This window comes from Tigriopus californicus, chromosome 6 (assembly GCF_007210705.1).
Source record: "Tigriopus californicus strain San Diego chromosome 6, Tcal_SD_v2.1, whole genome shotgun sequence".
Taxonomy (NCBI): Eukaryota; Metazoa; Arthropoda; class Copepoda; order Harpacticoida; family Harpacticidae; genus Tigriopus; species Tigriopus californicus.
Window position 1 is genome coordinate 13791999 of NC_081445.1, and position 27425 is coordinate 13819423.

Consider the following 27425-nt stretch of genomic DNA (forward strand, 5'->3'; position numbering starts at 1 on the left):
GTGTCGCTCTAACGTGCTTATTCGTTTTCGCAGAACTAGTTTATTTCTTGATTTAGATGGAATTAAATGAGGTGCTTATCATTTTCTGAATGCAAGTGAGCAGGAAGAAGTCCTAATTTGGGAAGAAGGCAGAGATGAAAGATGATAAAAGATATTTGGATATCACAAGCTGAATACAGTACTACAAGTACTTTATGATATAATATGTAGACTAAAAGCCTTTCAAAGATCTGAGAGAAAGAGGGAGACAAGCCCTCTTGGCGCAACTAACAACTCGAGGTTTCGAGAGTAGAAAAATAACGCTTGCGATTTGCAATCTGCAAGAAACATGCGGTGATTGTCACGATGGGTCGTGTTGATTTTCCACTCATTTCACGGCCACTTTTGGCATGGAGTTGGGCTTGTTCGATGATCGGGTCAGTCCATTCACAAAAGTCGAAGTAGTTGTCTTCATGAAGGATCGCTCAAGTCTGCCATCCTCAGAGCATTGAATGGATTCTGAAAGGAGCACGAAGCAAACCAAAATTAGATAGAGAACAATATTATGGGTGTGTTTGGGTCAAGCATCACGACAGGAAAATAAAAAGAAACCTTTCCATTTTGATGAAAATGCACACATAGTTATCATATTTATGAAAATCAATCGATGTCTTCTTTTGATGACCCCAAATTGAAAACAATTTTAATCACTTGCGGCCAACGTGCTTACCAGATAGCTATGGGTAAAATAAGCGGCTTTCGGTCGCATCAGTTTGTCTTTTAACTTCAGCAAAATAACATACAGTTTCTGTTATAGTAAATTATCAAATTTTTGCTATAGAAAGAATGATTAGATGGGGATGTAAGTCACATAAATATTTGTCAACTTCAGTACAAACAACTAGTTATTTTGCCGTGATCTCGCCACAATTCAATTACCAGAAAAGCAACGTATTTGATGGTTTTGAATGGTCGAAGGTAAAATCTAGCTTGAGAAGCTCATGTCAGATATGTATTCCAGTATTAAAAGACGCAGTGTTGAACTCATTTTAAGATTGCAGTTGATTGCAATAAAGATTTTTGAAATGGCGTTTTGTCCACAATTGTTGTTTATGTTCGAGAAACCAAATAGCACAGTTTATCAGCGATTCTGCCGCAAAAAATATTAGGATTCTAGGAACAAAACCCCACTTATCATGAATACAAGATTCGTACATAGAAGACCGTACTTTACACAAAGGAGATTTTAATCTACTAAGCAGAACGGCTTTAAATTCCTTGGTCTAAGGGCTTGTTTCCTCAAAGTGAAAGAAAACCGGTTCATTTTGGTCTCCTCTCTATATAAAAGGTTTGACCTTTTGGAAACGACAGAGGCCGTCACTTAATATTTAGTGTTGTGTATACACTCTGATAGACAATTGGTTCAGTTCAACTCGTATATACAAGTATCTAATAAATGCCAACGTTATTGTGCGGGGTTAAAGAAATGACAACAAACTAAACCAGATGGTTTGTGAGTGAGTTTTGTTTTCCACCGCATTCCAGGAACTGTTTTGTTGTCTCCAACTCTCTTCAATCTCGAAACTTCACGTGAAGCACACGGGGTCAATTCAATCAAAACTGTCACGAAGTAAAGCAAGAAAAGAAAATGCACAAGACGGCCTTGAAGGCCGTTTGGTTGTGTGTACGAGGGCGCAAGGGATTCAAGGTTAGGACCAAAATACAGCACACACCAGCAGGATGAGACACGCAAAACCCGTTGTTGTTGTTATCAATCAAGGCCGTCTTTGGCCAATTCATTCCCAAATTAGTGACCTTCACGTCAGATTGGACCACGTGTGTGCTCAAAATATGCAAAGGCCAAACGGATTCTCTCTCTCTCTCTCTCTCTCAAAAGCCAATCTCCATAGTCGAGCTAACTACCAGGGTTGCCATGAACGTCAATCATCAGCCATGTACTTCAATGCATCAGCATTGGCGTTGCTGCCCTCGACGATTGGAAGACTGTTCCGTTTGAGCCTTCGTTGACGGCCTCCTCCGTTGTTCATGGCCTCTCGATCGGAATAGCTGGAATTGGACTTGGCGGCCTTGAGCAACACTCGCTCTTGGAGACTCCCTGTGGATGTTGGGCGTGTCCCAGGCGAGAGCAGGATTTCGGGTCGGGTGAACATGGTCTGATTGCTTATGTCGTCCACTTCAATCCCAAAATGAGTGAGACTCGGCTCACTGGGGTGTTTGGCGGCGGCAATTAGGGCCTTTTCTACAAAAAAGAATCCAATACCCAAAAGGTCGACCATTAGCTATTCTTTTGACCTTGGCTTGGAGCTGAAAAACGAATCTGATCGGCCAAAGTTGGTAGGGTTGCTTAAGGCTCATTGTCGATTTTTGGATTTTGTTTCATGGCATTGATAAGAAAGATTATGATGGGGTGTCGAGTGATTTTCTTGCGAATATAAACGTCAAAGATTTGCCATGGTTTATTATTTGACTTTAATATTTTATGAAAAAAGCCAATAGCTGTGTTAATATTTCAATACTGAATATTAATATATGCAAACAAATACAGTGAATGATTTTTTTTGATTGTACCAATAATGACTCGATGCTTACGATAAACGAAAAAGTTCCTACGGGGAACCGATCGTATTCATCAAAGGAAAAACTCATCACGAACGGTAATGATCTTTCCAGTTCGCATGATGGGTGGCTATATTTATTAAAGATAATATGTCAATGAACCTGCACTCCTTGATCTGGGATCATGATTTTTTTCATAAATACAATGATATATGTGATCAAAAATACAGCAAGAAAAAAGCTTCACCAAATTTTATTCAGACCGTTAGTTTCTCAAGTTGAATTTTTGGGGTTTAGCCGTTCTTTGTAGGAGAATTGAATTAAATTTTCAGGTCAAATGCCAAGAAGGGGAAATGTTCATTTAATATTTCTCTTCAGTAGTCTGCCCAGTTTTTATTTATTGGCATCCATGAAAAAATACTTCTTGTCTTTAGAAATATGTGCTAGGCTCATATTTATAGCTTTTAACATAGCTATTGTTCCAATTGTTTTTTTTAAGATTTTGGGAAAATTTTAGCATAATATTATGCTTTTTATTTTGCTTTATATTATGCTCACTTTATTTAAAATTAGACCAGTGACCTCCCACAATATCACCTGCTCCTCAGACTGATGTTTTTCAAAGGTCCCCAAAAAGGGATATGAAGGGGTTAAATTGCCGCGAAAAACAGGCAGCTGATGTGGTTAGATGGATAAATCAAAAATATGGAAAAGTGCCCAATCATCCTCTACCATGCTAAAAAATTTAGTAACTATGTTGAGCGATCAGCAAAGGTACAACCCTGCACATTGACATTGGTCATTATGACATCTATTTGTTGTCATAGATGGCGCAACGCTACAATTTGCACTGATTTCTATAAATATCTCTAGAAGCCTGTGTATTTAGCTTTAAATCAAGCAATTACCATTAATGTTTGAAAGTACTCCCTTACACAATCAATAAAATATCATTCAAACCAATTTTCAGTAACTTCATCCATAGGTTCCAAATTGTTTTTCCAGGACTGAAAAATCGCTTTTTACCGCTCCTGAACATGTTGTCCCTATGGTCAAAATCGAAAACGTATAACTAGTTTGAGCTCTACTTCCAATATTTTTTTTCCCAATGAATTAGAATTGGCCTATCTGTCAAGCCTTTGAGTGTAGGGTTGATTCAAGTCTGACTTGAGACGTGTCTCAGGCGATCCCTACTCGGCCATTTTTTTCTGTATGAAAGGCGTAGGATCTCCCAAGCGTTCATTTCCACATGAGTTCGCCAACTTGACCCAAACGAGTGTTAGTCTCCATACCTGTGTCCAATTCCGTCACATCCAGTTCCAGGCCCAAATTTTCCTCCAAAGGTAGCGAGGTCTGCCCCGGGAACGGCTGAATGGCGCCTTTGCGCCGAGCGCGCTCGATGGCCAATTTCTTCTCCGCCAATTGCTCTCGCCGGCGTTCGTTCTTGTAAAAGGCCGCGAAATTGTTCCCAATTATCGGAATCGGAAGGGCTATCACCAAGACGCCACAAATGGCGCAACAAGATCCTATCACCTTACCAAATCCGGTTACCGGACTGATGTCACCATAACCAACCTGAAATCCATGGGACATATACATAGCACACATATTCCATTATTGGGAAAGGAACCGCAGACTCGAGATCAAGTCCGAGATATTCGTGATTGCTCACGTCACGCCTCTTCGACCTTTTTCGGTATTAATGACGTCAGAGCCGAAATGGAACACGTGAACGAAGGCTTTAACTCTTTTTTACGGTACACACACACGCACACACACTCTCTCATGTACAACAAATTTGGTCGCATGACCCACAAATCTGTTGCCAATATCGGGCCTTTTAAGCTTAGTTTTAGTTGCCGAAGAAGACCTCCTTACCGTGGTCATGGTAATCAAAGCCCACCAATACGAATCCATCATGGTAGTGAACTTGGTTTGGCGGTCGTCTTTTTCAAAAACATATGCCAATGAGGAAAAGATCAGTACTCCCATGATGATGAATAGCATCAGAAGGCCGAGCTCTTTATAACTGTTCCGTAAAGTAAAGCCAAGGCTCTGAAGGCCCACTGAATGTCTGGCTAGCTTGAAAATCCTGAAAAGATAGGCAGAAGGATGCTGGAATAAGGTCGGGGGTGGAAATTGTGGCCTTGAAGGTTTACCTAAGAATACGCATAATTCGGAAAAATTGAGCAATTCTCCGGACCTCGGTGAGTTGTCCAATGTCTGTGGAGTTGACCAGAGCGATACTAACATAGTACGGGAGGATGGCCAACAGGTCAATCACATTCATAAGACTCTTCATGAACTTGACCTTACTGGGGCATGACAATAAACGTATCTGAAATGGAAAGGCCAGTCATGGCAATTCAACGCCTGGCATGAGAATTGTGCATCCAAAGCTAAATCTGATATCTTCCATGGTGTTACAGAGTCTGCTGAAAACGGATCATCTTCAAAATAGCAAGCCTGAAGAGGTGATTACTAAAATGAGTGCCAATTTTGCAGACCAATGGCAATCAATCCATATTGCACTCTTATGAAATCAATTATTGGCACCTAATAGCAATAGGGATCAAACTAGTTTTGATCGATTGAACTTGAAACACTAGTACCTTTGGGATTTAAAAAAGCCGCTAATCACTCCCTTGACGAGCTCTTGTGTAAAAGAGACATGTCTACTTCAGAGCCGATTTGTGACGTTGTCCTGGCCTTCTTTTCAATTTGAAGATTGGCCATTTATTCAAAAACAACTGATTTGACTTACGGCGCAATTTTAAAACAATGTCGTTGCAATTTACGAACGATATTGTTCACCTGTTATAGGACCCAATCATAATTTTAATAAATTCAAAAATTGGAACTTTGCACTCAGACTTTATCCTTTCTTTTCATTTTAATGATAATAAAAAAATTAAATTATTATCAAGAAAGCAATACGTTCAGTTGTTTACCCTTGTAGCGTCGCTATTTTTAGACCGTTTTAAGAACACGATCGCAATTTTTACTTCCATTGATTTTGTCAATGGGCACAAAAATATTTTCCACTCTTAGGATTGCCTTACGTTTGAGATAAATGTGATGGGGCCAATGGTTTTAGGACAAAATCGATTGGTCGAAGAACCTTTCACTGGGATTCGGCATCTTGGGAACTATCACAATTTTTAAGGGTTGGCTCATTTAAGTTTTACCCACTTTCTTTCCAGGAGCACCAAATTGAAAGAAATCTTCGAAATTCTTGCATCCCAACATCTCATTTTACCTCGATAAAATATCTCAATCAAACATAAGAAACCATTTTTTGAGATTCCAGTGCCAATGAGTCTTCTAGACAATAGCAAATTACGCAAATTCCAGTGCAAAACGACAGCTTTCAAAACCTGATTGATTCTCAATGTGCTACCTCAATGTAATATCATTTTGATACCTTTGGACATTCTTAGCAGCTAGAACCTTTTAAACTTTGGCCGTAAAAATGAAAAAAACTTCTAGCTTGAATTTCCCGTTTTGTGTGTTTTACAGCCAGAAAAACATGAAGAGCCCAGGTCTATTTGATTTTGTGATTTACAATTGGTCTGTTTCTTTCCGGCCTCAATCTTAACTAGAGTAAGGCCCACCAGAATCGGTCGTTAGATGCCGCAGATGTCTCACCACAAATTCGAAGGTGAACCAAGACATGTAAACCGCCTCTAGCAGAGCAAATGGAGGGTAATCTTTTTCGTGATCCTCTTGGCTTCTGGCCGAGAAATACGGAAGCGTATTGAGCGTCAGGACCACCGTGGAAATGATGATGAACGTGATGGAGATGATGGCGACGATCTGGAACGAAATGCGGACTTCACCTTGAACATAACTATACTTAGTAAGTACATAGGGAGAGTACGTGGTACATGCACACAATAGGAAGGCAGCGATATTGAAGCCTTTCACGAAATTAGCAAGGCTGCCAGGGTGGCCTTGGTGAAATACCGGGCGCTTATCAGAAATCTTATCATCCTTTGGCGCATGACAAATTATTTTACATTTGAAGGCCACAACCCACATTCGGTGGAGCCTTTGACATGAAAAGGCGATTTTTTTTTGGTCATACATGGGGAGTAATTACACAGATGTTTGCCTCTGAATAGCGTACGATTCCAGATAAGCACTATTTTTGGTTTGCAAGATCTTGCACCTCGGAACAAAAGGAACACAAAAAAGCATTTGACCAATGAGATGTTTTGGTACGCTGCTTTGTTGGCTGATATCTATTGCGTGTTGTCAGTCATTATTAGACCTCGAGAACGAAAGTTAAAACCTGAAAAAACTTTTTGCCATTTTCAGGGCAAAAATCCTTGGCCAAGTTACTAATTTTCTCACTTTTCCGACTCGTTCTTTTGTCATTTGGATCCTTATCTGTTTCTTTTGCTTTTCTAGCTTGCTTTTCCTTGTTAGGGACTTTTATCTTTTATTTCCGTGAATCATCCAGAATTTTTTTAAATATCATTTTTGGTTTGGCTTTACTAACTATTACAAGGAATGTAATCCCCGGTGCAATGGATAATAATGAGCTGCAACTGAGTGCTTATCATCTTATAACAGAAAAAATGTAGCATATAGGCTAAAACTGAGCTAAAAACGACCTTTTTCAAAATGTGACAACTTTTTCGCATGTCAAAAAGCTGTTTTTGCATTATATACCTGTTTCCACATTATCACAACTTTTCGCATTTTTCACGAGACCTTAGGGAGCAAGAAATGTCAGGCTCGAGCATCAAATATGGATGGCCAGATTGTCGTTTGAATATTCTTGCCCCATACCATTATCTTGTTTCATGGACAAAACGTGAATTGAGAACTGAATTCATGGGTAATGTGTAGGCCTTATGTTTTAGAAGCAGGGTAAAATATTAAATGAATGCAACGAAGTGCATGCTCCCATTTTGAATAAATGACATTCTTATACCTAACAGCAGGAAGACAAGTGTATAAGGCTACGTAATGGCGATTACATTTGCAAACTGGGTTGACCCCCAAGTAGTAACCAACAAAAGAAATATGAAACATGTTTCTCTTCCTCACAGAGACCATTTCCTTTAACTTACTTTAACTCTAAACCCTTCTGAGTTTGAAGTACAAGTTCAAAATGAGTGCTGCGACCTCTGTACTCTATTCATTTTCCGATTTGCGAGCAAGTTTAATCATTGCAATTTCCAATCATTTCCCAATTTCTGGGATTCACACCTAACAAAAACATCACTACTTCAACCAAAAAAGAAGTCTATAACGATCCATAAGTCCTCTCAAAAACCTTCATGGTTCCTGAGGACCTTAAATACATTATATCAAATTATACATTTCATTTCACGAAATGCTCAATGATGATTCAAAATGGAGCGGTTAAGAGAAAAAATCAGTCACCCTGACAGCACGACCACAAATCTGGACAGTGGCAATGGCCTAGTTAAACAAAAACATAATCTTGGCCTTAATTGGGCTTTGTTTAAAGACTTCCAAGAGGTATTTTAGTATCCAAACAACTACTCGCAAACTTTTCCCATGTCTACACATTTCTATCCGGAGTGTGATTGAACGCTCATGTTTGTGTCACGTCACAAAAGCGTCAGTTTTGTGGCATGAATATTGCATACATTTTTTCAATGACTTCGCCGAGTCTCCTGCAGCATTATTCATAACTGGCGCTATTCACGCCAAAAAAGATTGGAAAAAATGGAACCCCTCAAAGCAAACTCTCATCTCTCTTTGGACGTAGCTTGTTGCGTGGTTGCACCCACGCCACATTCCATTTCCAAAACTTGTCCCTTGGATTCTATTTTGGTTCCCTCCTTTTTCCTGGCACACTCTTACACCAACGCACTGGTTCTAATGTCTGTCTTCGTTCATTGTTCCAACCACTTTTTACCCTTGAGCCACGTTTGGCAGGATCCCCATGGCATGAGCGTATGTACTTCTGAACGAGACGAGGGCATTTTTGATCCCATGGCGTGTTTGAATGAAATTCGTCTGTGATATAATAGTCTCTTAATTACTAAAAATAGAGGACTACGGTAAACTCTATTTCACCGAGTAGGTTCCCCTCTTTGGTGGGCAGTGCATCGAGTTCCCGAAAATGTAATCAAAGGTTGCAATCAATCTGCAATATTATCTTGCTTGTGGGCCAAGTTCCCAGCGAAATGTGGGTCCAAACTTGGCGAATAAGTCTGAGAAAACATGGAATAGTTTTTGACAGGCTCATTTCTCACTTGAGTGGGTGGGTAGGGGTTTACTTGGGCGATCTTTCAGTTCGGATGTTCCCGCCTCGGCAAACATTTTGAATGTGTGGACTAATCAAGGAATTGTTATTCCCACTTCTCCGTCGACACAACACGTCAATAGTCTTCGAACAATATGTGAGTCGGTGGTATTGATTTTGTCCCCTCCCAAACAAGAGAGTACGTCACAGTTTATGTTAAACGTAAGCCCGACGTGGGACGTCGATAGCAATGGACAAGAAGAAAAATATCGACATGTCAGAGAGACAATTGATCAAGGACAAATAATATGTGAGAATGGTATGTTCCTTTCTCATTTTGCTAATATGTGTCGGCGAGAGGTCGATAAAAATTGTATAACTAACAACATGAAAGCCTATAATTTATGTGTTGCAAGAAATTTTCTTTTCAACCGCTAGTTCTTCTAATATTTCGTTTTTCGTTGCATTTGTTTTGCCAATCACACCTTGGAGGATGATTTAAATGTTTTATATCCGATAATCTAGCAAATTTATTTTGACTAAGTGTGAGAATGATAATGTTCAGGTTAGATTAGGATTGGAATTGTTTTGGTCATTCTGAGGCCAAAAGAAAAAACCACTTTTTCGCGAATTTTAGCCAAAAATAGGTGAAAACTGACAATTTGGGGAAAAGTTGGAGGGATTTTGTAATGTTTTGGCTCAATTTAGAAGAATTGCAATACAAATAAATCTTTCAACATTCTATTTTTCCTGAAAAAACTAAAGGATGAAAAAATACATTTATCTCGTTTTTTGCAATGAGTCTGGCGTGTTTTTATTTTTTTATTGGACTATCTCTTCAGAGGAATGCTAGAAGTGTTTGCCATTGATTAGTAACTGAAGGCGTATTTTACTTTTTCCTTGAGCTATGTTGTAAGTTATGTCACTTTTGTCTACACGATTGGCTTAGATTATTACGCAATGATGGTATTGATTTTGCAAACCATTCATGATTTCGGGATGCTTCAAAAATATGAACTTCCCATAGAAGTTGAAAAACTAAGTCTGCTTTGAAATTGAAATCAGTTCGTGAAAGAAAATAGTGAAACAATTTGTCTCCTTGGAATAACCAAACAATTCATAACTTATAGTCACCTTTTATCTGCTATTTCTACGTTTTCGCAACTTATTTTGGCTCAATTTTACAACCTAAAACTAACTATTTTGACGAAAATCACCGAAATCAATGCTTTTTTCCGACCCTTATTTATAACCCAGGACCGCCTAGTTTTTTCGACATTTTGTTCCCTACAGGTTCAGGCGTGCAGATTAGTGACAATATTTTGGACCATAAAATTGGTTCAAGTTTTCATTTGCCCTCACATTCAATTACACGTATCTTCAAACTCTTGGGTTCAAAGCAGTACAGACCGATTTAATAGGCATTATACGAGTCTTTTGTAAACTAAATGATTGCAATTTAATCATTTTGTCTTGGCTTGACAAGCTCTTCATTAAAAATCTACTTTGGGACCTATTAATGACACCATCTTGGTGAGCATTAAACTTTACAGATTTGCAATCCTTTGTCAAAGAACTTGCTTGACAACATGGGAAGTGCTTTGACATTTGAATGATCCTGGCACGTCATTCTAGAAATTGCGAAAATTGCCTAAGTCTTTCAATTTATCCGAAATAGGATATGGGATCAAATGATCTCGCCAAATCAACTAGCATGGCCCAAATCGGGCTCAAAATCAGACTTAAGAGTCTTTAGTAATGACTTCATCAAATTCAAATCTTTAGTCTCCTCTTGGTCAAATATAAAAGCCTTTAACTTGAAAATAAACAGCCTATAAAGACATTGTTTAAAATTGACTTGCCCTTTTTGCGACTATTTACTAGATAGATAATGATCAGAGGTGCTCTAGACCGATTTTGACAGAAGACCTCTTCACGATGCATTTCACTTGCATGACATGTCTCAAGGAGTCGAATGTATGGTCTAAATGTGGCCACGTTGTAGCGCCCAATCCTTTACGAGTGCGCATACATGAACATTATTAATAATTTTGGCTTTTAGCCTCTTGAAAATATCTTTAAGCTAATCGAAAAATTTCAAGCATTTAGTTTTATTTGGTAAGGCCAAACAAGAATTATGGGCCACTAAATTCATCTTGTTTTTGTCACTTTTTTTCTTTGTAAGGCCCATCCTGATCTGGACTTTCCGTTCAGTCCATGCATGAGTACGGTCTGTAGTTTACCATTATTGGCAGGTCTGTTGGTACGATGGTAATTTCCTTGGTGGAACACAATTTAGAGGGGAGCTAAAACCCTCGGTGGAAAGATTTCGCGTTGGAACAAAGCCCTTTACAGCAAATTCAAAGCCCGACTATGGAGGGCCTAATTAAAAGGATTATTCGATTTCTTCCCAACGATTTTTTCAACGGATTATTGAGTGAATTTGAAGGAAAGCATACGATAATAGGGGTACTTTTGCAAACCCAAAAGGTAGACGTACTTTACAAACTCAGTAAGGTTTGATTGTATTTTAATGAAAGCCCTTCTATTTTCCCCGAGGTGGTCAGTTGTTTGGAACATGCCGAAAAAAGACAGTTTGAGCCTTTCAAGCCTTCACGAAGTTTCGACTTTTTGACGTGGGCTCAAACTCAGTTCAATCACGTGGGAAAGCAGTGTGTGATTAATTTGAGGATTTTCATTGTTTCTTCCTTACCCGGGCTCCTAAGGAGGTGTGCGGTTTCTCAAACAGGTCCCAAAGAATCTTTTGGAACTTGCCCACCCGACCTGGTCGAAAGTATTCGTTTTCCTCCTCTTTCTTGATCTGGTGATCCCAATTGAGGAGTTCCCGTTGTTGATAGTACCTCTGAACGCAACAGGGTTCCAAATAGAGGTCATCCACTCCCCAATATTCCATGTCCTGTTCCAATCGAGGGCAGGACCAAAAAGGCGGGTTCGTATTGTTTTCATTGCCAACAAAAAATACGGTGCTTTCCTTACCTGCGAGAAGGCAATCACACAAGTTTCTTCCCCCAAATGGAGCTTGCCCGTGTTCAAGAAGTTCAGGACACACGGGAAGTTGCGAGGTTGTCGGTCAAACTTGTACTCGTTGGTTTCGGGATTGAAGCCGGCACAAAGTTCCAAAACTTCTTGGTCAGTTTGACATTTTCGCAACTTGCCCAGGCGAGTCTGGGGTAAGCGTTCCAGAAGAGACCATGTTGCCTGGAATTAAACGATCTTAAATTTGGGAGGTCCTGCCCCTCAAATTTGACATGTTTTGACACTTTTTGGCATCCCTTGTCCTTTAACTGGTTGGAGTGGCACCTTGACCAGAATTTGTAATTTTTATGGTATTCAACCATTACAAAATATTTTTTGTCTGACTGGATTGTTCACTCATTGGTCCCTCATCATAAGTAAGATCAATTTTAAAGTCGTTTAAGACGGTATTTTCTTTTTGATTGGATTTGAATAGGGCCTTTTGTTTCACCGCTTTTCCGTGACTCATTCATAAAGAGAAGTGTTGCCGTTTCAAATCGAAATTAAAGCCATACACTGTTACCCACCTCAAACCTGACTCCGCCCACATTGAGGATGACGAGTTGCTCGTCTGCCCTTTTTTTCTCCCTGAGATATTCTAGCTCAGTCAGCCGAGGCCACGATGGCGATCTTTGATCTCCAAGGCTACCCAAACTGGATTCATCCTCCTCAGCCAACTCTTGATTAATCAAGCTCGAGTCGGCCTTGGAGGCCTTGGAATCCCGCCTTTGTTTAAGCATGGGTCTGGAAGAGAAAAGAAAAAGTTGGTTTTTTTTTTTACCGTGTGTAACTATTGACCCTCAACAATTATCGATCTTGGTTCAACTCTTACCCGGCCATGTTCTTGTATTGGTTGTATGCTCGATTAGCCTTGATTTTGTCCCATTGGTGAGGGATACCATTAGCTCCCGAGCTACGAGAGCTGGAACCTCCTACCGTGGTCACTGAGCTACTGCCCTGTTGTCTCTGCACTACTTGTTCCAAGGCTAAGAACCGTTTTTCCGTGGACATTCGGAGGTTTTCGATCTCACTAGCAATGGCACTCAAAATCTTGAATAACTCCACATTCTGTTTGGTGCTGGAGAGGCCTTTGAACTCCTCCAAGGACTCGCCACCATCCGTCAAGAAGCTGTTACTCATCATGAAACCTCTGTATTCGTTGGGAGCCGTGGCGGGATAAAGACTTTCGATCACGGTTGATCCCAAACTAATGAAGGAGCTTGTCCTGGTGACTCCTTCGGAACAAAGGGATGAGGTCTGAGTGCCAGCGGAGGCATAGATGGGCTCCTCCTCACTGATCACACTGTCCAAATCGTCAAAGTGAACCGCCCTAGTCCCGCCCTGGAATTGGGCTATGGCCGAGGTATCGGTCATCTTGTTGGATTGATTGGCTGTTGTGGTCATAATGGGGAATGGATCGGGATTGAACGCCAATATGCTCGGGTTTAATGGGATCGGACATGGCACAAGTGGAATTGGTTGGGCCTGAAAAAAAGGTCCAATTGTGATCATCTGTAGCTTTCTATTGCATTTAATTTATGTACTTATGGAATGGTTTGATGATGACATTATGATTTAGGATCATGAGATCGAGCGCCAATGCATGGCATGTTTCAGCTGAGCGATTATTCTTGGAACGCTTTTTATTTCCAACTTTGTTGTCTACTTTGATAAAGTCCTCGGTTCAAGCATTAGTAAGTTTGGCTATTGTTGTACTCCCTAAGTATGCATGGTTTTTTAACTTGCATATCTTTCTGAATGATAAGCAAACATGAAACATTCACTAGACATGAAAATGAACAATCTTTACCCTTCAGTAGTGAATTAATGAAGTACATTTAGCAATCCCTGAGCTTTACTTATACATCGTAAAGCTAGTACAATTGGATATATCCGAGGCAAGTTTGTCAATGAGTCCAAAAATGAAGTTATTTCGGTCGTCGGAAAAAAGACTCGGAACCTGAGCACTTCGAATCTTTTTGAACCAAATATGTTGTTTTACTGACATAAAATGTTAATGATCAAACCCAAGTAACACAGAAATGATTTGGGTCATTTCCTTTTTTTTTATTGGTTACCTCGTAATTGGGATTTTAGGTTTTGTTAAAGGATCATATGCTTTTGCAAGCTTGACAAGGTGATTATTGGTTGAGAAAAATTAACAAGGTCTAAAATTGAGGCTCAATGAGACTTGCAAGCTAAATGACACGATATATCAAAACTCGAGTTGAAGAAAACAACTTGACTCTTTTCGAAGCTTCGAAAAAATAACCGAAGTTTTACAAGTCATAAAGAGACTCTTTAAAAACGGCGCAGGATTTCGAAATTAGGCTTCAGGGCATGATTTTGGGAAATTAGCACCTTTTTTTACAAAATCGTGTCCATCCAATGAGATACATTTTGGTCGCTCATTTATATCGCTCAAAATGCTCCCATGCACCCCACTATTCTGTAATTAACGTTAGACAATGCCCCTCGTACTGCATACAGAATCAAAACTAATGTTCATCCGTGACTAAAATGCATCAATTTTCTCTTTCATTCAACCATAAACCATCAGTTCAAGGAATATTCCAGGTCTAATTCTAATTCCACCGATCTCCGTATATGACCTGTATTCAATATCTGATAGTTGTGCGTGCAGTAATGCTGAAAATGTTCTTGTGACAAGCCATCAACGATTGATCACAGTTTGGTAAAGGGGCCGATTTAAGTGAGGATTGCTTGGCTACAGAGCCTTTCATGTGTCGAATTTTCGAGTTGTTTACAAATAATGAGTTTGTCGCTTACGTCACTCATTAGTAAATAAATCATGAATTATTGTGTGAGAACGACAGAGGGGAAGTCATGATGTTGTGAAAGCTATCAATCTCTCTCCACGCATTGGTTGCGGTTAGGCCTTACCTTTGACGATGATAGGCCTGGCCTTGCTCGGTAGCTTCCCAATTGATTGGCTTCTTTCCCACAAAACCATGGTGATTCATAGCATCTCAAGAGAATTAGGAAGATTTCTCTGTAAGGAAAATAAGACAGTCTCGTTCATTCGCCATTGAATAATTGAATATGAACCAAATCTGGTTGAAAATGAATATACCATTACCAATATAGACGAGTATTCAAAAATGTGGTCAAAAACCATTGCTGAAGGTCAGATCTACTCAACGCGCACGAAAACATGGAGCAATTTAAAGGAAAATGGGACCTAAATGGGACCAAAGCACATTATGCATTTTTGTCTGGTGTTTTTCATTGTTCGTCGAACAAAGTGGCTATTTGATGCAGTGCTCGTTTAACATGCGATTTTTAACTTTGAAATTAAACCGATATTCTGGCGCCGTCAATGCAGAAAATCCCTTAGGTCTTCTCATGAATAAGAGAAAGTACGAAGGAAAGAAAGGTTATCTCAGTTCCAATGAATAAATCCAGCAATGACATCACATTTCCTTGATCCTGTAGTATGGTGGCCTTTAAGCCTCGTACCTTTACCTCTATTGACAATGCAATGCTTGGTGGGATGTGCCTTCAAGCACTTTCAATTGGATTAGTTTCCCATCATAAAATGGCACAAACGAGGTGGAAGCACGATGATCAATACTAATTAGGTTTTGGAACAAGGTGCAATTCACGAGGGTCAGATTGCATTTTACAAGTCCGTCCACAGACCCTAAACTCCATTGCTGCAACTTGTCTCAAACAAAGACATTTGTCGCAATAACTCATGGGGAAGGATTTGAAAGTAAAATTAAATCTTTAACACAAATAGCTTTGCAATATTTGGATGTAAAAGATGGTTAATACGTCTACGTATTGCAGTAACTGTAATGTCAAAGAGGGTCGGCAAAAAGTGAATTATTTACGGTTCAACGGAAATATCATGTCTAGAATTACAGTTGCCTGGAGTGGATGGTTCAAAACAAAGATGTTAATTCATAATGAGGCAATCTACATCAAGTTTTCAACACTGCATGACAAATATTTTTTTCATTTTGATGGAAACCGAATGTTTCCTATGAAGTCAATCAAAACAAACTTCAAATTATATGCCTTTCCGTTCTAAATTTAAGCATTATTTCAGTATTTTTTATGCGAACTTCCTTACCGCTAGTGGGAATGGGCCCCAGCAATTCAAGAGGGAAAAAGGTCTCAATTTTACTTGATTACATAAACATATAGTACTTGATTCACCAGCGAATTAAAGTTGGCGAATCAGGCTAATCCTTGAATATAAGGTTGATCCGGAATTTTAGTCAAAAACTTGTCCAAGTCTGACTTAAATCTTGCTACTGGATCAACGCCTACATAAGCCCTACGAATATTTGAGGGCAGCAAATTGAACAATGAAGGAGCCTCTCAAGAAAGAAGAGAGTTGGACTTCATTGTTTTAACTAGCCTGGATTCTCGAGGGCTTGAAAGTACTCTCAAAACGCACATTAAGCCACTACGGTCACTACAATTGACCCTAAAACCTAAGTACAAAAATTACACAATATCATTATGTTTTTTAACCTGGTAACCTAAATCTGTACTAGAGTATATTTTATCTTAAAAATCCATTCGAAAGTATCTGTGCTCAAGATGAATGTTATGTTAAAGTTGTTTCCAATGAGAAAAGGTTTGTCAACCAAAATTGAGTTTGCATAAAGTGAAGCATAATTAACGCTGAACTTGTCTTTAAGCACACGTTCTGATTTGTAAGAAGAGCAGGATTTTATTTATAAACCAGCATTGCAACGAACAATAGTCCTTACTTTTGAAAGGCTTCTCATGGAGTCTGAAAAAAAGCCTTTATCAAGTACGTTCCAAGAAATAACGTGCAGCATTTCATTGGGTCTATCTCGGCTCATCGCGTTCTATTCTATCGTTGATCCTATCTTCTCTTGTAGAATACAGTACTCGAAATCGAAAGGTCCGATATTGTCCATGAGTTCCAAGACCACCAAAAGCATGCTTCTTGTGGTTGTGATTTTTTTCTTTTAATGACACAACCCTTCAGCATTCTACGCTTCTATCTTGAAGTTATTTGAATCAACAGCATTCGATTAACATTATTTGCGATCAGACAATCAATGTTTTTCAATTGGAATCATTGATTTGTGATCCAAGCAAAAAATCTTTCTTTATTTGCTCGGATGATAAGGGACATTAGAATCATATCGCCAAAATTCAAAAAGCGTTCAAGCCGTCTTTTAATTCCGCAACAAAAAACGTGTTGCAGGAATCTAATAGATTTTGAGGACTATTATAACATATTTGGCGCTACGCCCAAACGTAAAAAGTTTCATTATAAACTCTCTGAGTGGCTTAGGTGGCAGTGCACACAAGGCAAAAAAATTCTGCGCACTGTCGTGGGTTCAATTACCAAAGCGACGGAAACGTGGTGGAGTGGTTAGCGCGCTTGCTAAGTATGATCGAGGTCCTTGGTTCGAATCTCCCTCCAAAATTTTTCCATGGATACTACTATTGTCACACCGAAGCCACAAGCAAGGAACTTAACTGATACGGGACACTGCCTATCGGAATTTGGTTACGGAAGCTATGGGTCGGGCGAGGGTCATCCCTTGGACCAATTGAATAATGATGATGATTATCCTTTTAGTGCCATTTAACCTCGCAAACATTTAACTTCGCAAAACTTTCGGTTTTTAATTTCCACCCGTTTGTGAATCAATGTCGTAACTCAATCTTTGAGCGTTTAACACTAAAATGCTCGAAATTTGCCATCATTTTACATCTAAATTTGGTTATCGAGATGAAGTCAAACAAGAAGAAAGAGCATTGATTCGATGATTCTCAGAAAAGCTGGGGTCACATTGCGCACTCCAAAAGATTTTCCGGAAACCATTTTTGTCGCATCAAATATCCTCTTGGAACGGCCTTCTCTTCCGTGGCTTCATAATTCCAAGCAATACGGATATTTTTTTCCGCATCTCACTGAAAAGTTTGGCCTTCAACCATGAAAGGTTAACGAACGCTCTCATCATTATCCGTGATAATATAGAAACACCGCTTTTTTTTAGCGGGTGCTTAGGAAATTGATTTCTGGTCGATGGACGGACGACGGGGTGTAAAAGAAACGAGCAATTTTCCAAAAAGGGAGCTTCATTGCCGTGTTCTAATCCACTAAAACATCAAAGCCTACCCCGCCCTTCGCCGTAATGTAACTACCATTTTGTATATTTGGCATTGTCATGGCTCAAGACGAAAATACGGTACATAGTAAGCAAGCGACTGTCGATCTGAAAAAGCACCCTTCGAGTAATTGCATTGTCACTGTATCGAACAGGAAATATAAAAAGGAAAATGCGCCTGAGTCTCAATAATGCAGCTTATTGTCCATTTCTGCTTTTGTTTCTTGTTCTACCAACCTTCAGGTGCATTTTCTATCCTAGCCTTGAGGTTGCTGAGATCGAGGTCAGATTTGATGGTCACAAGCCATGTTAATTTGACGATTAGTCCCAAACTGCCAAGTTAAAACGAGGATCTTGGGTCCAGATCCATGTTGGCTTTCTCGTCACGACTTGGTAAACAGAGTGAAGACATCTATAGTGTAATTAATTGGGCTTTCAATTGGGATCTCACTGAAGAGGGAAGGCACTCAAGGCTGGTCTTTGAACCCTCTTGCAGTCTTGATATGTACGCACTTCTCTTGAGACTGAAATACACTAAACTAATTCTCTAGGTGCCTCAGGCACTTCTTTTGGTTTGATTTTTTGGTCATGGCCTTTTCTACCCCTGCTGGGTATTGTAACCCCCAATGCTATTGAAATGAAAGTTTATAATTCGCATATTTATTACCTTTTAATTTATATACGATATTTGGTCTACTAACGAATTCGAGTTGGCAGACCGAGCTAGCCTTAAATGTAGGGTTGATCTGGAATACTACTTCGAATTTGTCCAAGTCTGACTTGAACAATGCTACCGGATCAACAGCACCTACATATTCCTTACGAATATTAGAAGGAAGCACATTAAACAATGAAGGAGCCCGAGAAATAAGTTTGATTATGTTCTAGGATTTACGTTGTATATTTAATTTCTATGAAGGTTAGCCAGTTTTGATCCAGAGACGGCTAGTTCATTGGCGAAAAAATATGCGATTCGAAAGATATGCAGTGTGGCCAAAAGCATAAATCTGCCGAAGCATAATTAAACTTTGATGTAAGAGAATTTATTTGAAGTGTGGTCGGAAAACTATTTGCTGGAATAACTAAAAAATGTAAATGAAACTGTTGAAGATACAGCCTGTTTGTCTCATCCCTTTGAGAATCAAAGATTCCTTATACTTTGCCATATTTCCCGTCACAGATTGCATACCGCAATTCTTTTTAAACTCTTATGAAGATGTATTTCCTATCCAAACCATAAAACCAACATACATTCTAACCATAAAAGAGAAAGGAACCCATAGTAAGGTATTGTATAATGAAAAGGATCTGACAGAGATATGCCTCATTATCCAACGGACCGCACATTTGTGTTTTGCATGTTTGTTTCGAGCCCTGTTCTTATCAAAGCGGACCCTTTCTTCGTCAACTTGAGCGGCTCTTTGCTTGACCCACGCTCACAAATACTCGTATACACTTGTAGTGATTGCTCAAAGTCAAATCTCTCTCCCGGACAGAATTCTTTATTCAGGGCGAGTTTCATCTCCTCCATGATTTAACCATGTCGGAAACTCAAAGGAACCCCTGAAATCTTTTCAAAAAAAACATGGAAATCTCGTTTTATATGCGGATTTCCGACCCTGTCCAACGGATCAATAAACAATGATGCCATGGTTGTCTTTGACCTCGCACTCAAAAGTGTTTTTTTTTCCTCCTTCAGGAAGTCGAAACTTGATCTTATTTGGCATGGCATAAGGATCCTCAGGGAGCCACTACTTCATGCAATAAATAACTCAAGCTTGACCTTGAGTCGGTCCGTGATATTAGGCTCAACTTTTGTTCTAAAACTTGTGAGGTTGTTCTTTGGCCAAGAATGCTAAAGCCTCTGATTAGAGAATCTCTCTCTAAACTAAATCTCGAACGAGGAACCACCGACGTTTTGTGGACCACTAAAGGTCTAGTTCTTTGCAATGCCATTTTTTATGGCCAAAAGAATCAGGAGGTGTTTTAAATCTTTGGCTGACTTTTCGATTTGTTTCAATTTTTGAGAATGAAAACCTTGCAATATGCAATTTGGGATAGAATTCATGTAAACCATGAGAACAGATTGACTCATTGAAGACAACTTGTTCCTCTTTTTCGGGTCAAGGAATGCGTGAAGAGACCGTTCACGTTTCGGTGACAAATTTTGGGGTTGTGAAATGATTCCACTGATTCTTATTTTCAGGTTAAATCACACCTCAGAGTCGAAACTAGGGCCACTTTCCGAAACAATGCCTTTTCAGCTTTTACTTAACTGCTTCTCGAGAAATCGATAACTCATATCAAGTAAACGAAGCAATTTGGCGCCAGAAGCCAGTAACTTTTTTTTACTCGGGTATTAATGCGAATGTGTGATGAAATTGGCTTCTGCACATCGACTGTTCAAGATTTCTTGCATTCTAACTTGAATAAATATTTCATATGATAAATAACATGCCACCCATCCGAAAGACAAGTAGTCATGAAAAAAAGTACGAGACTTTGTTCGTCTCTGCCCCCGACGAGTTTGTTAGGGTTAATAACACAATAAGTCCTGTTGGTACTTTTGTTCCCTACCTATAAGTAGAAGTGAGGCGTATAATGTGTTTCAAATGCACGATATCAGACCAACCTTGACTATTTTCAAAGGTAATGCAAAGTTCCGCCCTACGTCTTCACCCCCAAGGCTGGCCTAAACGTATCTTGGTTGAAGGTGGCACCGCCAAAGGGCCACATTATTCATTTATTCATTAGACCAAATATAAGGCACTTACGAACTCAAAGAGGTTTGGAAGTCGATGACATGGGGGCTCAATCAAAGGTACATGTTGCCAAGACACAAGGCCATACTGTCAGAAGAAGCGGTCAGACCCGGATTGAAAAAGGCCCCCAAAGCACTTGGTCACCGGACAGTCAAAAATAATCAATATCCGGCCATAGCCAAAGATTGTGATGGTCCAGGATCAAGTGAGTGTGCCCAATAGGAACTAGATCACCACTCTCTCCACCACCCACTCTTCATCATACTCGGGTCCTCAGTTGGTTGTACCATGGTTGATTCGCTGATACTCGTGTTACTAATGTCGTCAATGGAGAAACTTGAGATTTAATGAAGTCTTGGTCTTCTTGGTCTTCCTCCTCCTCCTCACACGAGCTTGCACCCCACTCTGGTCCAGTTAGTTGTGGCATACACTCAAGACCCTGATGAACCACGAGGACACACACAGTGGAACGAAGGACTCCAGACCTTTCGTGTGCACACGCTCATTGTGTAGTGAACTTGGAGGCTCATGGGCAAGCACCAAGTGGACGGAAGCCACAAGGCTCCCAAAAACAAATGACCTCCTCGGTAGCCGTGGTGGTGGACGTCGATTCTCAAGAGCCTACAACTGACAAGACCGGTGCCTTGTCGGTGGTTCCCGGTAGGCAGGGTGTAGGAGGATACCGTACATATTGAGCACTATCCGAGCACTCACTCGATCCCTGAAAGGTGAGTGAGGGCCGCACACCAAACGAGAGAGAGAGAGAGAGAGAGAGAGAGAGAGAGAGAGAGAGAGAGAGAACTCACCGGCCTCTTGGCCAATTCAATTCCGGTGCCCCTTGAAAATGAAGGTGAACTAGGGAACCAACGAAGGCGGAGGACGAGGAGGCATGTTTTATTATAGTACCTGTATGCTACATACGCGCGTTTTAGAGGTCTCGCTACGAGCAGCAGCTACCCCGCAGCTAGTATTTTGGTGGACCTTGAATACAACATAAAGATTGTTGCGAGAGTCGTTTGAGCTAAAATGGGACTAGTACTTGATTTGGAAGAAGGAAAATGGCACTTCTGTTGGTCATGAAGGTCACTCGACAATGGATTTTAATTGCGGCTTAAGAGCTCAAGGATTTGTAACCGGTACAAAAAAGGACAGTCAATGTAAAAACTGTCATGTCTAAGTGAATGAAAACCAGGAGGGCATAACAAGATATGGTTGAGAACAATAGTAGAAGACTTGATTTACCAACGAGTTGGTGTCAGCCGATCTAAGAAGCCCCTGAACATGGGTTGGTCCGGGATTTTGGACACATGGACAAGACAAATGGACATATGGAATAATTTGCTTCCAATTTGGCAAAATCTCATCAATGTTTCTAATGATGGGCCCAAACAGGAAAGGCTTTTCCACAAAGACAGCTTCCAATGCTAATATTTGCACTGTTACAAGCACATTTCATGGAAGAATTTATTGCCTTTAGAAGAGATGATTCTAGCCTTACATTTGCCTTGCCTTGGCCGAGCAATTTGCAATATTTTGCAATATGCAATATTTTGCAATTTGCAATAATCTAGTCTTATTGTTGGCTGAAATATTTGCCTTGTCTGTAAAGCAGCGTTTAACATTAGCCACCACAGCATCACAAGGACAAAAGTTTGGTTGCAGCCTGAGAGTGAGTCAATCACAAGTGTGTTTGACGCTGAGTGGAAAAGCCCCAACTTTCAGATTGTTACCTAGAAGTTGAAAAAAAAACAAAAAAAGTTGTCAAAACTTGACAATAGAGAAGCGTAAAGCTTTAGGATTTCATACTTGTGCGCCGTTTGGTTCTTCCAAGAAGGAAGTGTCACCACACTTCTTACTGATGACAAAAAGTTGGCTTCAAATATTCTTTCCGTATTTTTTGCATGTTTTTGTCACTTGCCATGTAATGTGTCATCTTTATCAAATGAACTTAAATAGTTCAAAATAATTGTCGAACGATTTCCTTAGCTGGCGAACAAATTTGACAGTGAAAATTTGGAAGCACTGGATGCGCTAAAATTATGGTAGTTCTTGCCGCAATTGTGGCGCAGCCTGACTAGCTCACACAGCTGAAACCCGATCCGGTACTTTAAACGCCTTTATAATGTGAAAATGTGCAAAAAAAGGTGTAAATTTGCAAAACCGAGGTGCAATAATGCAAAACGAACTGCTAAAATGGGGAAAAAGTCGTTCTCAACCCCTTTTAACCTCTTTGTTGCATTTACATGTTACCAAAATCTAGGCACCCAATTGAGTTTGTAAAAAGATGCCATTTTTTTTCTTGCAATGTTAGACATTTGAACACACTTTCAATTGAAACACATGTCATGGAACACTCTACTCTCTTTTGAAAACTACTGTTCTTGCTGCTGAGTGTCCTTTTATTCATAAAATAAGTTTGGGTCAGATTAAACCCGTAACGGTAGTTGTGGCTCAACTGTAGTTTTTTTGCAGACTTTCCCAAACCAAAAAAAAGGAGTGGAATTTGATATTCAAATTCGTTGTTAAACCAATTATTGTGTAGAGTGCGCGTGGTCAATTATATCGGGGATTACATTATTTGCAGTGGTTACTAAAGCCAGTGAAAACCTAAGCCCCCCAAAATGCTAAGAGGTTCTGACTGAGGATTTAATCCTTCATCTGATTGTGCTTCACAGAAGTGAATAAAAAAGTCCCAAATAAGGAACAACAAGTTAAGAAGGCAGCACATAAGGAATCAAATGACAATAAAAGGCAAAAATGTCCTAAAATGTTAAGCAAAAAGTTGACAAATAGTCTAGAAAGTAAAAAATGGTTAAAAAGGGAAAGAATTGGAAATATGGCTCAACATTTTTTTCCGTCAACAAGGCCGAAACACTTTTTTTTCAGGTTTAAACTTTCTTTCCTCAAAGTTCTATCTTTAACACATTTCCATATGTAGTGTCTCTTAAATACATGGGCCAAAATGAGTACAAACAAGTGTATCTCAACAAAATGGTTTCACTGGTAGCACTCAAGCATATGGGGAGGTCATATTGAGGTGTCTCTTTTTCCCATTCCGATCCAAATCTAAGGATAAACACCGTCATATTACTACGCATTTGATGCAAAGGAAACTGAGCAATCATAGAAGATAGTAAGAAGCACGTCAATTCAGCATACCTGAAAGGCTTAATTCCGTAAAGGAGATTCCAAAGTAGATTAAGCTAATCAATAAAACATTTTATTCTCTAAGGTTGTTCTCTTGAGCACTTTTGGCAGTCCCCTTAGAATTCATAAGAAAACAACATTGGGTTCAGAGATTTTGAGACACATCCCTTTAGAGACAAGAAAGAATGCTTTGGCAAATTTCGTCAGGGCAAAAAGTAACTACAATTCACCAACGGCATATAACACATGGACCGTTCAAGTCTGCCTTGAATACCTCCAGCAAAAGATTTGAGAGCAAACGACATTGTACGAGTAGAAACCTTCACCTCGACAATGAGCGGACATATGCAAGGATTGGAATTCTGGTTGGCCAGACCAACAAACGAAATTATAGGCTCTCCAAAGGCAATAAGGATTCTCGCTCAGGGCAAACAAGAGCTGACCTAGTGTTTGCCTCTCAAACCAGAATATAATGGCGGCATTACATGAAAATGCAAATTTCCAGAGCAGTATATCAGAGCCACCAATTGGAAAGTGACGCACCAAGTGCAGTTGATGTACAGTTTATTGGTGAGCGAATGTTGTTCTTGTGAAGTAGAATCGTGTGCAGGCATGCCAAGGCACCACTTTGTCAAGCAATCTAGACACAAGTAGCTGTCGGATTGCTGCTAAATGTAAAATGAATGATCTCTTTTGAATTGATCATAAACAGATTTATAGACCTGTTTTAGGCAACAAAGTGGTCGGTTGAGCAAAGTCCGCATTCTTGACATGATCCAACCATTCTATTTACTACTTCTTTGACCCTCCAGAAAGATCATGTTGGAAGGAATAAACCCAATTTGCTCTGTGATTGAGCTAGATTTTTTATTTTGACATTTCGTTTTTAAAATGAATGACATTGGCCGATATGGAAAGGACCCCCAACTCGCCTAGCTAAGGCATAAATCAAAATCCTTCCTGATTGGGCAAATCTGTACAGATTAACGAATCTTTTCATTAAAATACAGACAGATTGTATATCTATCTTTGGAGAATCCTATTTGGTACTTAAAAGCAAAAACCATTCGGAACATTTAATTCAACCATCCTCCACTTCAAAATTCAATTCATTTATAATGAGGGCTCCAAAAAAACAGATGTAACAACAATCCAAGATTCGATTTCATTGGACTTTATTTCTACACATTTCATTCGAACTCTCACGGATTTCGAACTTGCTCTTTGGGTCATGTCAAAAATATATCACTGTATGTATATTCGTATATTCCAATGGTTCACAACTACTGTTCAGGATGCACCACTTCATCTTCGGTGTCGTTTCCGTCACCCTGTTCATTGTTATTGGGGCCGAACTCATACCGGCACATTGGGCACGTGGACGAGTTATAGAGGCAGCTTTGGAGGCACAAGTTATGGAACAAGTGATCACAAGGAGTCACTTTGACGGAGCCATCATCATCCAGGGAACTCCAACAAACGGAACAGTTATCGTTCACGCGAGCAATTCGCTCTGGATTGGCATCGTCCATGCGTTGCATTAATGAGACAACGTGCTGAAAGTTTGAATTGGTTATGGTCGCTTTGAATAGAATTATAAGAGAGTTTCTCAAAATTATGCATAAAAGAGAAAATGAAGGTGCAAATAAAGATGCAATTAAACTTCAAAGATGACATCTTGTTGTGGCATATCAAGTTATTTTCAGCAATATGCTAAACTGGACACATTCTTTCAACGGTAAGCTCCGATTCTAGTGGATCGGAATCTGAACTGCAATCCAAGACTAAACTTCCATAACAATCTGAGTTGATGCAACAGCTTTGACTTGTCTGCCCGTCCCCCCATGTGATCAAGTAGGGACACTTCAAATTTTGATGGCTGGTGTCAGGGTTTCCGTAATAGGGCAGGGAAATTCAGGTTTCTCCAGAGATGACTTTTCATCCCGAGGAAAACTACTGTTTTTTGACATCGGCTTCAGCCAATGCCGCCATTCTTAAAAGGTGCTCAGTGGGTTACTGTTTGTGGGGTTCTTTGGAAATATTGAATGATAGTATCTTATCAGTGTGTTGTGGGATCATAAATGTGTCCTAGGAAAGAGATGGCACGCATCACCCTTAATTTTCAAGGGTAGACATGCGTCAGGGGTGCCAATTTCATATCAAAATAATGAAAATACAATTGCGCAACCCACATAAAATCCCTCTCGAATGCATAAAAATTTGAAAACGGGCACAAGATGCGCATAAAGGTCCAAGACTAAAGAAATATGATTGGTATAAGCTTGAGAAAATTAATAAAAAGCGAGGCTTACCTGGCTTCGAGCTTGAGTATCAATGAAATAGCGACAACTTCGGTATAAGCCTACGGTATTCAAAATACACACACCACTGAAGGAATAAAATTGCTTCAGATCGGAATGATAAAAGGCCGAAAAACAGAGGCCTCCACAGTAGGTAGACAGACCCATTCGGGATGTAATATCGATGAGTTTGAAATTGTGGAACGCCCCGTCCCATTTGATAGGTGATCCAAATACGTCTGTTCTATTGACGATGTAATAGATGCAAGCCCTTAAGGTATCAGCTGAAAGGAACGATCAGTATGACTTAGTAGTCCTTCTACTAAGCATTTTTCTTAATCATGACCTAATCGGTTGGTTTTGGTCTTGCGGGCTGTTGTCTAACCGCTTCAAAGAATGTAACCCTCAAGTGCTCGTAAAACATGAGAATCAGTATAAAACATTTGATTGACATTAGACAACTAGATATTCAATTAATTAGATCCACAATTGGAAGTGAATGCCTTTACTTACTGAAAATATGAGAAGCCATCATGATATGCAGGCATCCCATGGCGACGACCAGCGAGTGTTGATTGGCCTTGAAATACGGGATGAAGAATTCGACGGCGCATTCCACACAGACCCCAATAAGGAGCAATGCCACCAACACAGTACATGCGAACTTCCGTAAAGGCCGCATGGTCAAGTCTCGTTTGAGAACCTGACGCAAGGTTCGAACCAACATGTACATGGTCCCCGTCCATAATCCCAACAGAGATAATGCGGATGCGAGGCGTAATGTGGCTTCATCCGGTTTTCGTCCAGCGTCCAACCACAACAGTACACAAAAGAGGCCTGCAGGAAGAGACGCAGGTCGTTGAATACAGGGTGGCCGGAAATGAGGGCAACAAATCGATTCAGTATTTAAGGACGAAGTACGGCAGTCTGGACAATTTTAAGCTTGGAAATAAGTTTTGCGAGTAGCCCTCGATATGGCCTCGTTTTGAACCACCAGTCATCAGATTTGGACAATAATGGCAGGGTATGGAATACTTTGTCGCCATGAAGGCTACGGCCTTCATGACCTGCCTTTGACCTGCAATGACTTGGCAAATTTTGCTCCCGTCGCTTTGATAGAGAAACATGAGCATGATTTGCTTATGGAGAACCTGGGCAGATGGACATGTTTGTGGCATAAAGTGATTTGAAGAGACATTTTTAAATTACCGTCATTTCTTGCCAACTCGAAGTTCTAATGTTCTTGGAAATGAATTCACCATCTGCC

At 39.9% G+C, this 27425-nt stretch overlaps 2 protein-coding genes across 5 annotated transcripts in view; both read right to left on the minus strand.

Moving 5' to 3' along the window:
- LOC131882429 (potassium voltage-gated channel protein Shab-like) lies at nucleotides 1-21473 on the minus strand. Of its 4 annotated transcripts, none has more exons than XM_059229570.1 (12): nucleotides 20724-21473; nucleotides 14726-14834; nucleotides 12654-13306; nucleotides 12349-12565; nucleotides 11783-12004; nucleotides 11499-11702; nucleotides 6205-6372; nucleotides 4716-4894; nucleotides 4435-4648; nucleotides 3849-4131; nucleotides 1939-2239; nucleotides 1-498 (listed from the first exon to the last, which is right to left on the minus strand). In XM_059229570.1, the coding sequence occupies exons 3-12, from the start codon at nucleotides 13223-13225 to the stop codon at nucleotides 480-482; spliced, it is 2379 nt and encodes a 792-aa protein (XP_059085553.1). In that variant the 5' UTR covers nucleotides 13226-13306; nucleotides 14726-14834; nucleotides 20724-21473; the 3' UTR covers nucleotides 1-479. The 4 variants fall into 4 exon arrangements, with proteins under 4 accessions (XP_059085553.1, XP_059085554.1, XP_059085552.1 ...); XM_059229569.1 differs by having other exon boundaries at nucleotides 359-498; nucleotides 1903-2239; nucleotides 20724-21472; XM_059229571.1 differs by lacking the exon at nucleotides 1939-2239 and having other exon boundaries at nucleotides 2-498; nucleotides 20724-21471.
- Nucleotides 21474-25016: 3543 nt separating this feature from the next.
- Nucleotides 25017-27425, minus strand: part of LOC131882431 (uncharacterized) — a 6411-nt gene continuing 4002 nt past the window's right edge. The window contains exons 4-6 of the mRNA XM_059229573.1: nucleotides 26672-26995; nucleotides 26171-26442; nucleotides 25017-25414 (exon numbers count right to left, since the gene is read on the minus strand). Of these exons, the coding sequence (XP_059085556.1) occupies nucleotides 25142-25414; nucleotides 26171-26442; nucleotides 26672-26995 (869 nt within the window). The 3' untranslated portion in view covers nucleotides 25017-25141. The remainder of the gene's footprint in view (nucleotides 25415-26170; nucleotides 26443-26671; nucleotides 26996-27425) is intronic.

Coding starts and splice junctions, on each gene's coding strand:
- LOC131882429 (XM_059229570.1), bottom strand. CDS start 13,225: ATGACCACAACAGCCAATCAATCCAACAAGATGACCGATACCTCGGCC. Junction 4,132..4,434: donor CTTTGATTACCATGACCACG/GTAAGGAGGTCT, acceptor CATGGATTTCAG/GTTGGTTATGGTGACATCAG. Junction 2,240..3,848: donor TGTGACGGAATTGGACACAG/GTATGGAGACTA, acceptor TCTTTTTTGTAG/AAAAGGCCCTAATTGCCGCC.